This window comes from Bos indicus, chromosome 12 (assembly GCF_029378745.1).
Source record: "Bos indicus isolate NIAB-ARS_2022 breed Sahiwal x Tharparkar chromosome 12, NIAB-ARS_B.indTharparkar_mat_pri_1.0, whole genome shotgun sequence".
In the NCBI taxonomy this organism is placed as follows: domain Eukaryota; kingdom Metazoa; phylum Chordata; class Mammalia; order Artiodactyla; family Bovidae; genus Bos; species Bos indicus.
The window spans coordinates 34,106,354-34,118,889 of record NC_091771.1 but is presented as its reverse complement, the minus strand read 5'-3'; the positions used below and the strand labels follow the sequence as shown (position 1 = coordinate 34,118,889).

Sequence of the window (12,536 nt, the reverse complement as noted above, 5' to 3'; positions counted from 1 at the left end):
CCCCAAGTTAAACCATCTTACAGACGCCTCTGCACATGGAAGCACGCACTGAAGTCTGTTCAAAACCAAACGTGGGTGGTTTTAAACCGTTCATTGCTTTCATCTGTCATTCTTTTTAACTCACACTTGTCTCCTCCACTCAGAGTGGGTCACACGTCACAACCTCGGGCATTTCTCCCCATTTTAATTCCAACGCTGACACACACTGAGGAGATGAAACCGTCTGCGAAACTCACCTTTTGACTTTCCGTGTGCTGCCTTTTGAGCGTTTAACATGGCGAGTTTCTTCTGATTTTCTGAAATTTCCATTCCTGGATTTAGACACAAATGTGGTGTATATTCAAAACTCATGAAGACACTTCAGGATAAAACTTGCACCAAACCCACGTTAACCCTGAGGTCCTCTCTACAACCAAAGCAGAGAGCCTCAACTGTTAAGGAGGCAGAAGGGGCCGAAGAGGGCAGACAAGGAGGAGGGCTATCATCTGGACGGGCACACCATCATTTCCCACACCGGAACCCCATGCAGACCAACCACTTGTATAAACCCAGATGGACAGACACACAGGGCCTCCCTCACTGTCCCCCCACAAGGAGGGTGCTGGGGGAGGCCAAGCCACAGGCCTTGTGAAAGCTTGGCTTCACCCCAAGCAGAGGTGACACCTGAGCCAGGGGTGCTGGCTCCTGCACCCCTACTGCAGACCACGTGGACAAGGGCCAAGGGCAAGGCTGAGCGGGGCCGGGTGGCCGTGTTTTTCTGGGCAGGCCCTCCACCCTGAAGCCAGAGACCTGGGCTCTGCCTGTGCAGCTGGCCGGCCTGCACCCACTGCCAGGACCCCCTCTACCTTGTGGAAAGGTAGAATGTCCTGGGCCTTGGCCCCTCAACACACCTGACCCCTGTCCTGACAGGCCCTAGGGTCCCCTCCAGGCTCCAGGCCCCAGACCTGCCCGGCCCTCCACCTCCTTCCCGCTCTCCACGCCTGCCTGGTTCATGATGCCAGGATGCGTCCAAGTAGGAGACACTGAACATACACGACAGGCTAGGCAAGGCCGGGGTGCCTATATCACCCCACACGTGCCCGGGCCACAGGCCTGCCGGCCCCTGGAGGACACATTCACTCCTCCCCCTCATCTGCTCGTCCACCTATCCCTGTCGCCCAAGCCCCAGCTACAGGGAAGCATGGCTGTGCCAAGAGGGGTACGGTCAGGCCCGACTGGGGCAAAGCTGAGAAGCAGTCACTGCTCTGCCTGACTGGTGAGACCTGGGAGGCCTCCCATGGGTGAGAGTCTCCGTGGTGGACTTGTGTGAGTCAGGGGAGGCTGCTGAAGCCCCTCCTGGTTTCCAGGCAAGCTCCCCTCATAGCAGGGCCAACCTCAGCCCCTGAGGTCTGGGGCCCGTGGGCTGCAGACGCCACCCTACACCCCACCGTCTCCGGGGCCCAGGCCTTGTCTCCATATGGCCGTCTGTGCTCAGACCCCTGCCATGCCTGGGGGTAGCTCTGGGCTGGGCTTGGAGACCTGGGTGTAGGGGGCTGGGGTGTCGTAAATACCAGGCCTGGCAGCTCCAGCCTAGGGGAGTGGGAGCTGAAAGACAGGAGGGGGCTGGGCAGGAAGCAAGGCTGCCCTAGCGGCCCTGAGCTCTGGGGCGGGGAGGGGGCTGCTGGGCCGGGACAGACAGGGAAGTGAGGTGGATGCACCGTGTGTGATGTGCAGAGCAGAGCTGGAGAGCAGACGTCAGGCTCCCTGTGGTGGGGGGGGAGGTGGCGGTGTGTGTTAAAAACTCCACCAGCCGTGCTCTAAGCTAAGAGTGGGCGGGGCCCTGGGCCTCAGTTTCCTCATCTGTGAAACAAACACTGGACCCACAGCACCTTGCCCGGTCGGTCCCGTCAGTAGGTTCGGGAACAGGAGGACCTGCGGATGGCTCCCCGGCCTCCTCCCCGTGGGGGTGAGCGGGGCCCCAGGCTCACCCAGCGCCCGGTCCTCCTGCACCCGCCGGCGCTCGTCCCTGAAGGCCTGCAGCCACCGCGCCTTGTCTTCGGGCTTCCTGGCGCAGAACAGGTGCACCTCGTCGCCCGTGCGGCTGGCCAGCCTGAAGGCGTTCCTGAGGCCTGGCCCGCGGGCGCCGTCGCGGCCGTCTTCCAGGTCCACCAGCTCCATGGCGTCCGTGTCCGCGCGGCCGCGGTAGTAGAGCACGTCCCTGCGCAGCAGGTCCTTCTTGCAGAACACCAGCTGGTGGTCGAACAGGAAGAAGGTGCGCTGCTGGCTCTTGCCCTGCCGCGTGACGCTGGTCAGCTCCCCGGAGTGGATCAGCTCTGAGCTGCGCTCCAGGAGGTCCTGGCCCTGGGGGCAGGGGTGCAAGCACGTCCGAGGTCACCCAAGGGGAGGTCTCCTCCAGGTGCCGGGGGTACAGGGGGACCCTGGCAGGAACCCTCCTCAGGCGGCCAGGTACATGGGGCCCACATGTGGGGCAGGCCCCCAAAGGCCGGTCAGATCTCGCTGACAGCCTCCTCAGGTGGGGAACTTCTTATCTTTTAGACTCCATGAGAAAATGTGAGTGAGCCCGTGTATCACCTAAGGGGTCCCTCTATCAGAGAGACCTGGTGAAAAATGCTGGGTGGAGGGACCCCACCGGGAGCCAAAAGGGCAGCAGGCCTAGACGGACCCTGAGAGCGAGGGGGCCCCCTGCGGCTGGGCGCTTAGGCTGCAGGCAGGGAGCTTCTGAGTCAGGCAGCAGCTCCCTGCATAACCAGCTCAGGGCGCCGGAGACAAAAGGCCAGATGGCACGATGCCAGCAAGAAACTGGTAAGTTTCAGACAACAAATGATCCCCGAGACGTCAGAGTGCAAGGGCAAGAGGAAAAACACACTTCTGTAGTATTTAAGTTGGATCTAACCCAACATAACTTTATGCTATTTGCTATGATACTGGCCTTTAACATTTTATTCTCCCTTGATCCCAGTTATACAGTATTTTTGGAGGCAAAGGATCCTGACTGTGAAATACTAGCCTGCAGGGATTCTGTGCCCCAACTTCCTCACTCACAGAACTGATCAGAGGCAGGACGCCCCCTGCTGGATCTCAGTCGTCTGCACGTCATGGGCTTGTCCTTGGTGATGGCCAGGGGCCCATTCTGCTCCCTCACCTTTCTGTGCCTCAGTTTCCCCGTCTGTTAAATGGGGTAATAATAGTTCCTACTCCCTAGGACTGTTGAGAGGCTTAAATGAGTTCATATATTTAAACGGCTTAGACCAGAGCCAGGCATGTGTGAATCCAATACAAGTACAAGCTCTAGCTGCTGTCACTGTTGTTTTTATAAATAAAAGCGTGCGTGTATGTGTGTGTGTGTGCATGTGTGTGTGTGTGCATATGTGTGTGTGCCCACGCTGGACCACCACTCAGGCTGTGTGTCAGTGCTGCCCTGCACCGCCTCACACAGCCCTCACCAGCCCTGCAGGAAACTCCTCTCCTGCCTGCCCCCCGCCTTACAGATGGAGCATCCCTCTCGCCCAGGTCACAGGGGACACGCACTCCCACTTCCACACAACCTGCTGCTCTGTGGGCACGCTCCAGCCGCCCTCATGGAGCCCACCATCAGGCAGGAGGGAAAAAGGATGTACCCAATAAACTGATTATTGGGTACTCTGAAGACGCTCTTCAGAGTACTTCCCAGTGGAGGTGGAGGGTCAAGCATCTGACTGCTAACTTCAACAGCGTGAATCAAAACATCACACCACGGAAGCCATGGGCAGAGGGAACCTATCACAGGTTGTGAAGTGCGTCATCCCACCAGGGGACCACAGGCAGGGGGTGAAGGGGCGTTCGGTGCTGAGGGCCATGGGCTCCAACTTGCCTCCCAGCCCACGATGGACACCTGCCACCGCGCGATCTTGTCTATGCTTTCCAGCTTGCGTTTCCGCTCATTGATCAGGCAGGCGACATTCTTCATGGCCTCGTACGCTGCCTTTATGTTGTCGTAATCACTGCAAAGTAAGGGGTTACTTTTAACCACGTAACAGGCGACAGGCAAACGAGGACACAAGAAGCAACACGCTCCACCCTTGATTGTATACTGACAGCCTAGACAGGACGGCCTCTAAACAACAGCCATTGTTCCTCCGTGAGTAGGCTACAGTCCGCCTAGGCTAAGGGAGCAGACCAAATGCCAGCAGAGTTTTCTGGAATAAGAATGTCATCAATCGTTTCCCAGAAACCACAGTGAATGAAAGCAAAGGCCACAAGAAATAAGTTTTAGCCACAGTGATGAGGGGTGATTTTCATTAACAAATAAGGGACAGGCCTCTGTTTTGGCTCTGGTCCACACGGAGCTTGTTTTCCCTGTAAAGTTCTGTGATGGTCAGTACTCATTCCAGGAGTGATTGGCTGAGCCTCGTCTTACATGGGAGGACACGAGTGAGTTGTGTAAATGCTGACCGACAGTACCTGTGTCCGAGCACCTTCATTTCTGGTGCTTTCCACACTGCAGTCAACAAAACTGCCACGTCCCCCTGCCCAGCAGCCCCTTAGACCCTGGAGACACCAGGAAAACAGAGGCTCTGGTCTGCACACAGGCTGCAGGAGAGTCTGTCTGGGGCCAGAAAGGTTTACATGCAGGTCTCGTTCTGCATTAACACTTCCAGTTCAGTTCAGTCACTTAGTCCTGTCCGACTCTTTGTGACCCCATGGACTGCAGCACACCAGGCCTCCCTGCCCATCACCAACACTTCGGAGATGTGGAAAGCAGTCGCCTGGCTAAGAGCTAAGTCTTTCCCCCAGCACTTCCCTGTGTCTTCCAGGACAGACACAGCCCCAGGGTCTTGGGTGGACTGGACTGCAGTCCTTCACAACAGGGAAAAAGCCTTGGGAGCAGACTCTGCTGTTTACTAAACACTCCCCACCCCACTGAAGCTCCAATACTTTGGTCACCTGATGCAAAGAGCTGACTCACTGGAAAAGACCCTGATGCTGGGAAAGACTGAAAGCAAAAGGAGAAGGGGGCGGCAGAGAATGAGACGGTTGGATGGCATCACCGACAATGGACAGGAATTTAAGCAAACTCCTGGAAATAGTGGAGGACAGAGGAACCTGGCGCGCTGCAGTTCCTCTGTTCCCAGAGTCAGGTATGACTTAGCAAATGAACAACCACCCCACCCCCATCTCCAGGCAGATCAGACCCCACCGTCTTCAGACAGAAGCAGAGCAGAAAAGAAGAACCAAGTGGCGCACGGGGGTTGCAAACCCCCAGAGAGGGCTCCAGCAATAAGGAAAAGTATGCAAAATTACTGTTTTTCTACAAATTTTTTCTGTACAATTCCAGAAAAGAGGCAGAATGTAATGGTATTTTTAAATATTTTGGTTTGTTTTACTTCAGATGAGGAAATGACCTTTTGTCATATCCTTTTAAAATGACTTTTTTTTTTGGTGAAACAAAGTATGCAAATGCTTCATAGTGAAAAATGCCCTTAAAAAGAGAAAAATTAAGTGCTGAAGGGTGATGAGTGCACCCCTGGTATAGCTTTCCCATCTTTCAAGATGTTCTGCTTCTTAAGTTGCATTTTTATTTTTTCTGGTTCCTCATCATGACGTCTTTTTATTCTCTTCAAACAGATTTCTTCAAATTTGTGACTTGCCTGACTTTGGTATTTTTTTTTAATTGAAGTTTTCTGATTTTCCCATCAGAAAAAGAAAAAAAAAAATAACAGCTTCTTTTTAATTTTTTTCAACAAACTCCTTTCTCTTAGTCCTTTCATCTTGATTCTTTAAACTAACATCATTGTCTGGGCATGTCGTTAAGCGACCCTGCTCTTCCCTTCTACCTTCCATCTAATTGTGAAAAGCCCCGTTTCCCAGGCCCGTCTCTCTGCAGGAGTCCATCTCTCTGCAGGAGTCCAGCGGCTGAGGACAGAAGAATGACCCGTCCCCTGCACCCTGCAGGGTGGGCACTGCCTGGAGAATCTGACTGTTCTCAGGGCAACAGACAGATGTTAAGCAGAGTTGGTGGTCTGCTACAGCAAATTCCTCCAGGCACTGTCCTCTCCCGGCTCCCTCTTCCCAATGGACCCCTGTCCTTCCAAGGGCGGCAGGTGGAGGGAAGGCCTTGTGCTGTGACACGGATGTCAGGGACAAGGTTTGGTTTTCATAAACACAGAAGTGTTATCCTAAAATACTGCTGGACGACAGCCGCGTCCCCACTGGCCCCCAGCTGTAGGCTGCTGAAAACTCATCAAGGGATAATTGCTGTCAGCAAAGGGCGCCAAGCAGCCAGGCCTATGGGGGAGACCCTCACCTACGTTCCAGAGCTGACCGAAAGGAAGACAGCTGACATCCAATCACAGCAAGATCAGACATGGTTCTGTACATGGTTCTGGAAAACGCCAAGCTGCTATTCATAAGCAAAGGATAATTTGGAGGGGGGTGGGGGGTGGTCCTTCAGCAGAATTCACAAATAAGCCCCAAAGGGAGGTGGAGAGTTCAGTAACCACAACCAGAAGCCCTGTGCGCAGAGCCAGAGGGACAGGGTGGGTGGGCTGGGGACACAGCAAGCACTGCACTGCACCAGAAGGGGGGGGGGGGGGGGGGGAGGGGCGCCAGCAGGACCTCAGGAAACCGTGGCCCCTACTCAACACGCCCTGGAAACTGCCTGCTCCTTAAGGGGTCCTGTGTGTCCTCCCCCTCTATAATGGTACTCTGGGACTAGGTAATAACAGTATGACGCAGGCGGCCCTCCACGTCCGGGTTTCTGCCCCCCACCTGTGCTCCGGCGCGGTGTACTTGAGCAGCTCGGCCAGCTGCAGCGGGTACTTGCAGATCTTCTGCACGGGCGTCAGCAGGAAGCCGTCCAGCGCGATGTCGATCATTTGCTGGAGCAACCGGCAGGCCTCGAAGAAGTGCCGGTAGCGGCGCTGCTGCATCAGGCCCGCCAGCTCCGCGCAGGCGCCCGGGTGGTTGTTGCAATACTCTGAGTAGATGGCGAAGCCCTCTTGCTGCGGAGGGCGTGGAGCCGTGTCAGCCCGGGAGCTCCCGGCTCCGCAAGCGCTGAAAACACCAGTCCCTCCACCCCCATGCCGGACAGGGGAGCCCGTGGCGCCGACTCCTCCGAGCAGGAAGGGGTGGAGGGGTGGAGGGGGAGGCTGCAGAGGACACAGCATCCCCCCTCCCCAAAACCGGCTCCTTCCACGGACCTCCCAGAGAGTGTGGCAGGGGCATAGTCCTCCCTGGGGGGTGGCGCCCTCCACGTCACCCGGGACAAGGGGGAGGCATTGGTTTCTGCCCTGGCTGCCTCCTGCCCTCTGGTGGGTTTCTCCCGGTGACCAGGGGGACGCAGAGCCCTGCCTCAGGGTCACAGGCCTCCTTCCTGGGCTGAACCTGCTGTCCACGTGCCCACCTCCTCCCCGCTGCCCCCCAACCTGGACTCCCTGGGGGCCCCTCCCAGCCACCTCTAAGTAGTTACTCCACTAACTCCAAACCCCAGAGGAGTGAGAAGATTTTGAAAAAAATATAGACCTGGGGTATTTAGGTCAAGATGAACCATATAAACTAATCAACTTAATTTGCAAGTGACGCCTCCATCCTATGGGAAGTTAATCAAACAAAGAAATAGAAAGGGACCCCTCTTCTTCGCAGGGAAACATTTCTAAATTACTTAACTCAATGTGACGTTATTAATAAGAAGTAAAAGGTGACGTACGTGCTGAAGGAAGCAGGACCCTATTTCACTCAGGTGAGGTTCCTCTTTATTGTACTGCTTCTCAAGGTCTTTCAAGAACTTTCTTTGGAATCTGTAAATGTCTTCAATGTTTCCAAAAATGGTGGCCAGTTGTGCAACCGAGAACATTGCCGTGTGCTTGCGACACTGTCTAATGTAGCCCTACAACACAGGAAAGCAAACTCTTTTTTATGAATCTAGAATTCACAGAAATTATTTCAATCATACTGCTTTGGGGGGCCCAGAGACATGGTCTTAAGAGTGGGCTTTTTAAAAAAATATATATGTACAATTTATTTTTTAGTTTTGGCTGTTCTGGGTCTTTGCTGTACAAGCTTTTCTCTAGTTGTGGCGAGTGGGGGCTACTCTCTAGTCATGGCGTGCAGACTTCTCATTGCAGTGGCTTCTCTTATGGCAGAGCACAGGCTCCAGGTGTGTGGGCTTCAGTAGTTGAGGTGCAGGGGCTAAGTTGCTCTGAAGCACGTGGGATCTTCCCGGCCCAGGGAGTGAACCCATGTCGCCTGCATTGACAGGTGGATTCTTTACCACTGAGCCACCAGGGAAGCCCTAGAGTGAATTTTAACTAGAGAAAATTATATTAACCTCAGGGGGTCCCTGATGGGCTAATTATACTCCCACAGCTAAGATGTGCCCTATATATGTTAAAGACAAAAGGAAAAAGAAAACGTAAGTGTGGTTGGATTTATAATTCAAGAAACCACAGAAAGCTTCCATATTATACTCATGAAACAGGTGGCTTGGTTTCAAACATTAGAGCTCAGAAATTGGTCCTGCCACACTTTCTCTAAACTCCTAAAATGCCCGGGCTCCCATCCTTAACTCCACATCACAGCCAAAAAGGCCTGCCCAGCACGTCGCTGACTGTTCCCTGTCACAGTCCAGGGCCAAGGATGGTTTAGCCGGGGCTCCACCGGCACCCGCTTTTTGGAGAAAAACGACACAAACCTGGATATCTCCAACCTGAGGCTGCACTGATGACAGCACCACTAATTCTCTACACCCTGGATGCACGCGGGTAGGAATGGCATTAGGGGTAGGAATGGCATTAGGATGGAAAGGCCGTGGAACACCTACAGTTGTCCCCAAGTGGGCACCATGTAATTGCACAGACTGAACTGACTACGGCAGAACAGACCACAGGCTGGAGGGTGGCGGATCTGGTTTACATTCCAAACCTGCTTACTCGTGGGCACCTGGGCTTCCTCATCTGCCCTCCGGGCGCATGGACCAGCCGTGAGTGCTGTGAGGTCAGCTTACCCCGGTCGAAGGGCATGGCCGTGCTCAGCAGTCATCAGCAGGGGCTGTTCCCCTAAAATGAGGCTTTGCTCCCTCAAGCGCGGGTTCCCAGGGAACAAGACACAGAAGCCAAAGGCTGGGGGTCCTTATCTGGGGGTGAAGCCAACCCCACAGAGGGGGGCGCACTTGGCCTGCTTCCTGCTGGGCTCTCTCAGCTGACCGCAAAGTGCAGGGTCCGCATTCATGGCCAGGAGGCTCGAGTGACCAGAGTGGGCACAGGACAGTCTAGCGCACCACTGTACAGAATCCACAAAAACGGGAAATACCATGGTGGCGGGGGGCGGGGGGAGACTGTTGCCAACGGGATCCCGAACAACGTAGGAAAGAGTCGGGGTGTCACCAGAGGATACTTGTGTCCCTGTCTGCGTCTGGGTGAGACGGACCCCGCGGGGTTTCAGAGGGGGTCAGGAGGGTCTCAAAGGTGTGCCTCCCAGGACGGTCACTCGCGAGGCTCAGGGTGGCGGCACTGAACCCTGAGGACGGCGAGCCGTCCACACTGCCCGGGGTGCTGGGCGAGGTGGGGGAGGGCGGGGCTCTGGAAACACCTGAGCCAGGAGGTAGGGGCTCCTCCCCAGGTAAGGGGAGGTGCCGCGGGACAGGGGAGGAGCCATGGGTAAGGGGCGGGGGCCGCAGGTCAGGGGCGGGGCCGCGTGGGACAGGGGAGGAAACGCGGGTAAGGGGCGGGGCCGCGGGTAAGGTGAGGAGCCACGAGTAAGGGGAGGGGCCCCGGGGCAGGGGAGGGGCCGCGGGACAGGGGTTGGGCCGCGGGACAGGGACAGGGACAGGGACGCGCTGCACGGGCGTCGCCCAGGCCCACCTCACAGATGTCCCGGAGGTGCTTGATGTACACGCGCTCGGTGTCCATGATCTCCTGGACCACGTTGGCCCGCATCTGCTGCTTGCTCTCGGGGTGCTTGTGGCGGGCCCTACCCGTGTCCTCCTCCTGCTCTTCGCCGGGGCTGCCGCTGGAGCCCTCCGACAGCTCCTCCTGGTTGACGCGCAGCTGCGGCCACAGGCGGAGAACAGTCAGTGGGGGCGGCACCGGGCCTGGGTCCCCTGGTTTCCACTCCCCAGGACGGTCAGGAGGGCGGCAGGGATCCTGAGCCCGCAGGTGCCCAGCCAAGCATCGCAAACGCAGCAGCGACACCAGCTGCCCAGCTGACCCCCGTGGACACTGCTCCACCACCCACCCTGACCGCAGAGAGGTCTGGTTCAATGGGTGATAAGGAAAGAGCGGCCCTGGCACTGCCCCTGACCCGCCCTGTCGCTGGAAACAGGACACTCACCCGAACGAAGCTGGCTGGGAACCATGCCTCCCTGTCTGCGCTGCGGCCCCACCACCAGTCCTTGTGCGAAGCCTCCAGGACCTGGATGACGTCCCCCGCCTTGAAGCCCAGCTCCTGTTCGTCCATGGTCACGTGGTCCCACAGGGCCTCTGCGCAGACCACGCTGCCATCGCCGATCAGCTGAAATGGAGAGGTGGGCGCTCAGCACCGAGCTTGGGGACCCTGAGCCCCCCGGCCCCCAAGGATGATGCTCAAGCACCTGATGTCACAGGACACAACGGGGGAAAGAACCCGGGGGGCACCTTCACGTGCTCTTAAAGGAACCCCTGAGCCCACTCAATCCATAAGTCAGTCACCCAACAAGTGAGACTGTCTGGACTGTTCACCCCCCTAGGGGGTTTCTGAGCCTCCAAATGGGCTCCCAGGGCTAGAGGGGCTGCTGCAAAGACTTCTGTAAAAAAGGGCTAACGATGCAGAGGAGCAGAAAGAAGCTCAGAGAAAGGCATGCTTCACTTCTGCTCTGTCACCCTAGTAGGTCGCTCAGCCTCTTAGTCTCTGAGAGTTTGCCAAAACGTGGGCAGTAACTAACGCTCGCTGCCCACAAGGGCTGTGAGACCTTTATAAAGGTAGGCAGGGCACTGCCTGGACCAAGAAGCCCTCTCCAGGCGTCATGACAGTCTGCTGACTGGGAGGGACAGCTTCGGTTGTCTGCAATACTTAATCACATAAATCGCCCTTGAAAATGCCTAACTGGAGTTCTCCGTGTTAGAATACATTCACTAAGAAATAACCAGAGAGACAAGTAGGAGTGGATTCTGGGCCCAGACACACTGGCCACCACCGTGTGGAATGGACCCCAGTACCTCATTGATGGCCAGCTGCTCCCCACCCGGCTGCAGGTATCGGGGGTTGGCCCGACACAGGTCCTCGTAGCTGAAGTCCTCCTCGCTGCCGTTGTCATCCACTAGGGCAGACGGCTCCGCACCTCCATCGGAAGAAACTGAGAGAGAGAGAGCAACGGTGTGGTTTAAAGGATGCAACTAATGGCAAAAATATAAGGATAAAACCTGTGAGCTCTGAGAATGCGCCCTCGTGGGAAAGTTGTCATTTTTTGTCCTACCCAGAGTAAGAAACCATTAGAAAATGTCTACTGAGCTATTATAATCCAAAGATAGCAGCTGACGCGAGGAGGAGCCAGCGCTTCATGTCCCAGTCAGTGGGAAGGGGACACTTCAGAGACCACTGCAGATGGGACGTGCAGGGTTATTCCCTGAGTCAGGATACTGAGCAAACAACATGTGACGTACTTGGAAATTTGTGCTCCAAAGTGGATGCAAAAGATGCAGTGTTTCTAAATAAGCTTGAGGAGGAAAACAAAGTTGAAAATTTATATATATATATTTTTTTAAGCCCGTTGCCATGTTTCCCTGCAAGGCACAGTGTGTGCTGTTGAATCAGGAGGTGCTGAGGGTATCCTAAGTGGAGCCAAGCAGCTGGGCTTCCTAGTCATCCACACAGCAAAGGCCAGGGCTCACGTGTCACAATTAAGAGTTACCCAGCACCTTCTGAGGATGGGGGCAGCATTCAGGATGGACCACCTGGCCACTCCTATCTCCTTTCACGATGGTGGGCTCCTTGCCAAGGCTCATCTGTCATCAAACATCCCTGTGAGAAGGACAGGGTCTCCTGGGAGAGGGGCCTGGCTCCTGACTGTGGACACATGTAGCTTCACTTGGACACCAGGACCTCGAACAAAGAGGGACTGGAGAGCAAGGAGGGGCCTGGGCAGGGGAGTGATGGGTCCCTGGCACTGCAGACAGAGATCAGGTGTTAAGAGTCTGAATTCAAGCCTGCCCCTCTCCAGGCAGGGAGCCCAACCAGGCACCCCATCTCCCTGAGCTCCAGTCCTTCTGTTGTAAACAGTAGTCTCTTTCTTTTTGGAGAATTAGATGAGATAATGTGTGTCAAGTCTGTAGCATCCTTGATTCTAGTTGGGACTCGCTAACAGTAGTCACTGAGGAGAGGACATCCATGTTGGTGTGCTGGGACGCACAAGAGCAACTTGGCCACAGCTTGAAGCAGGTAGGGGGTGTGGGCAGACCACCAGTTGTGGGAGGTGGGTTACTGAAACAGAAGGCACCACGGTTCTCCTTCAGACAGACGGCTGGCGGGCGGGGACGGGGTGTGATATTCAAGGACATGCAGGTCCAGGTGACGAGGGGGCAACAGAG

General features: G+C 55.8%; 1 protein-coding gene across 7 annotated transcripts in view; it reads right to left on the bottom strand.

The window, feature by feature from the left end:
• SPATA13 (spermatogenesis associated 13) overlaps nucleotides 1–12,536 on the bottom strand; it is a 289,869-nt gene that overhangs the window by 4,791 nt on the left and 272,542 nt on the right. For all 7 annotated transcript variants that reach the window (XM_070800273.1, XM_070800274.1, XM_019971494.2 and 4 more), the window contains 8 exons: nucleotides 11,169–11,305; nucleotides 10,306–10,485; nucleotides 9,837–10,022; nucleotides 7,685–7,864; nucleotides 6,748–6,980; nucleotides 3,851–3,980; nucleotides 1,968–2,340; nucleotides 237–311 (listed from right to left, as the gene is read on the bottom strand). In XM_070800273.1, coding sequence (XP_070656374.1) covers nucleotides 237–311; nucleotides 1,968–2,340; nucleotides 3,851–3,980; nucleotides 6,748–6,980; nucleotides 7,685–7,864; nucleotides 9,837–10,022; nucleotides 10,306–10,485; nucleotides 11,169–11,305 — 1,494 coding nt within the window. The remainder of the gene's footprint in view (nucleotides 1–236; nucleotides 312–1,967; nucleotides 2,341–3,850; nucleotides 3,981–6,747; nucleotides 6,981–7,684; nucleotides 7,865–9,836; nucleotides 10,023–10,305; nucleotides 10,486–11,168; nucleotides 11,306–12,536) is intronic.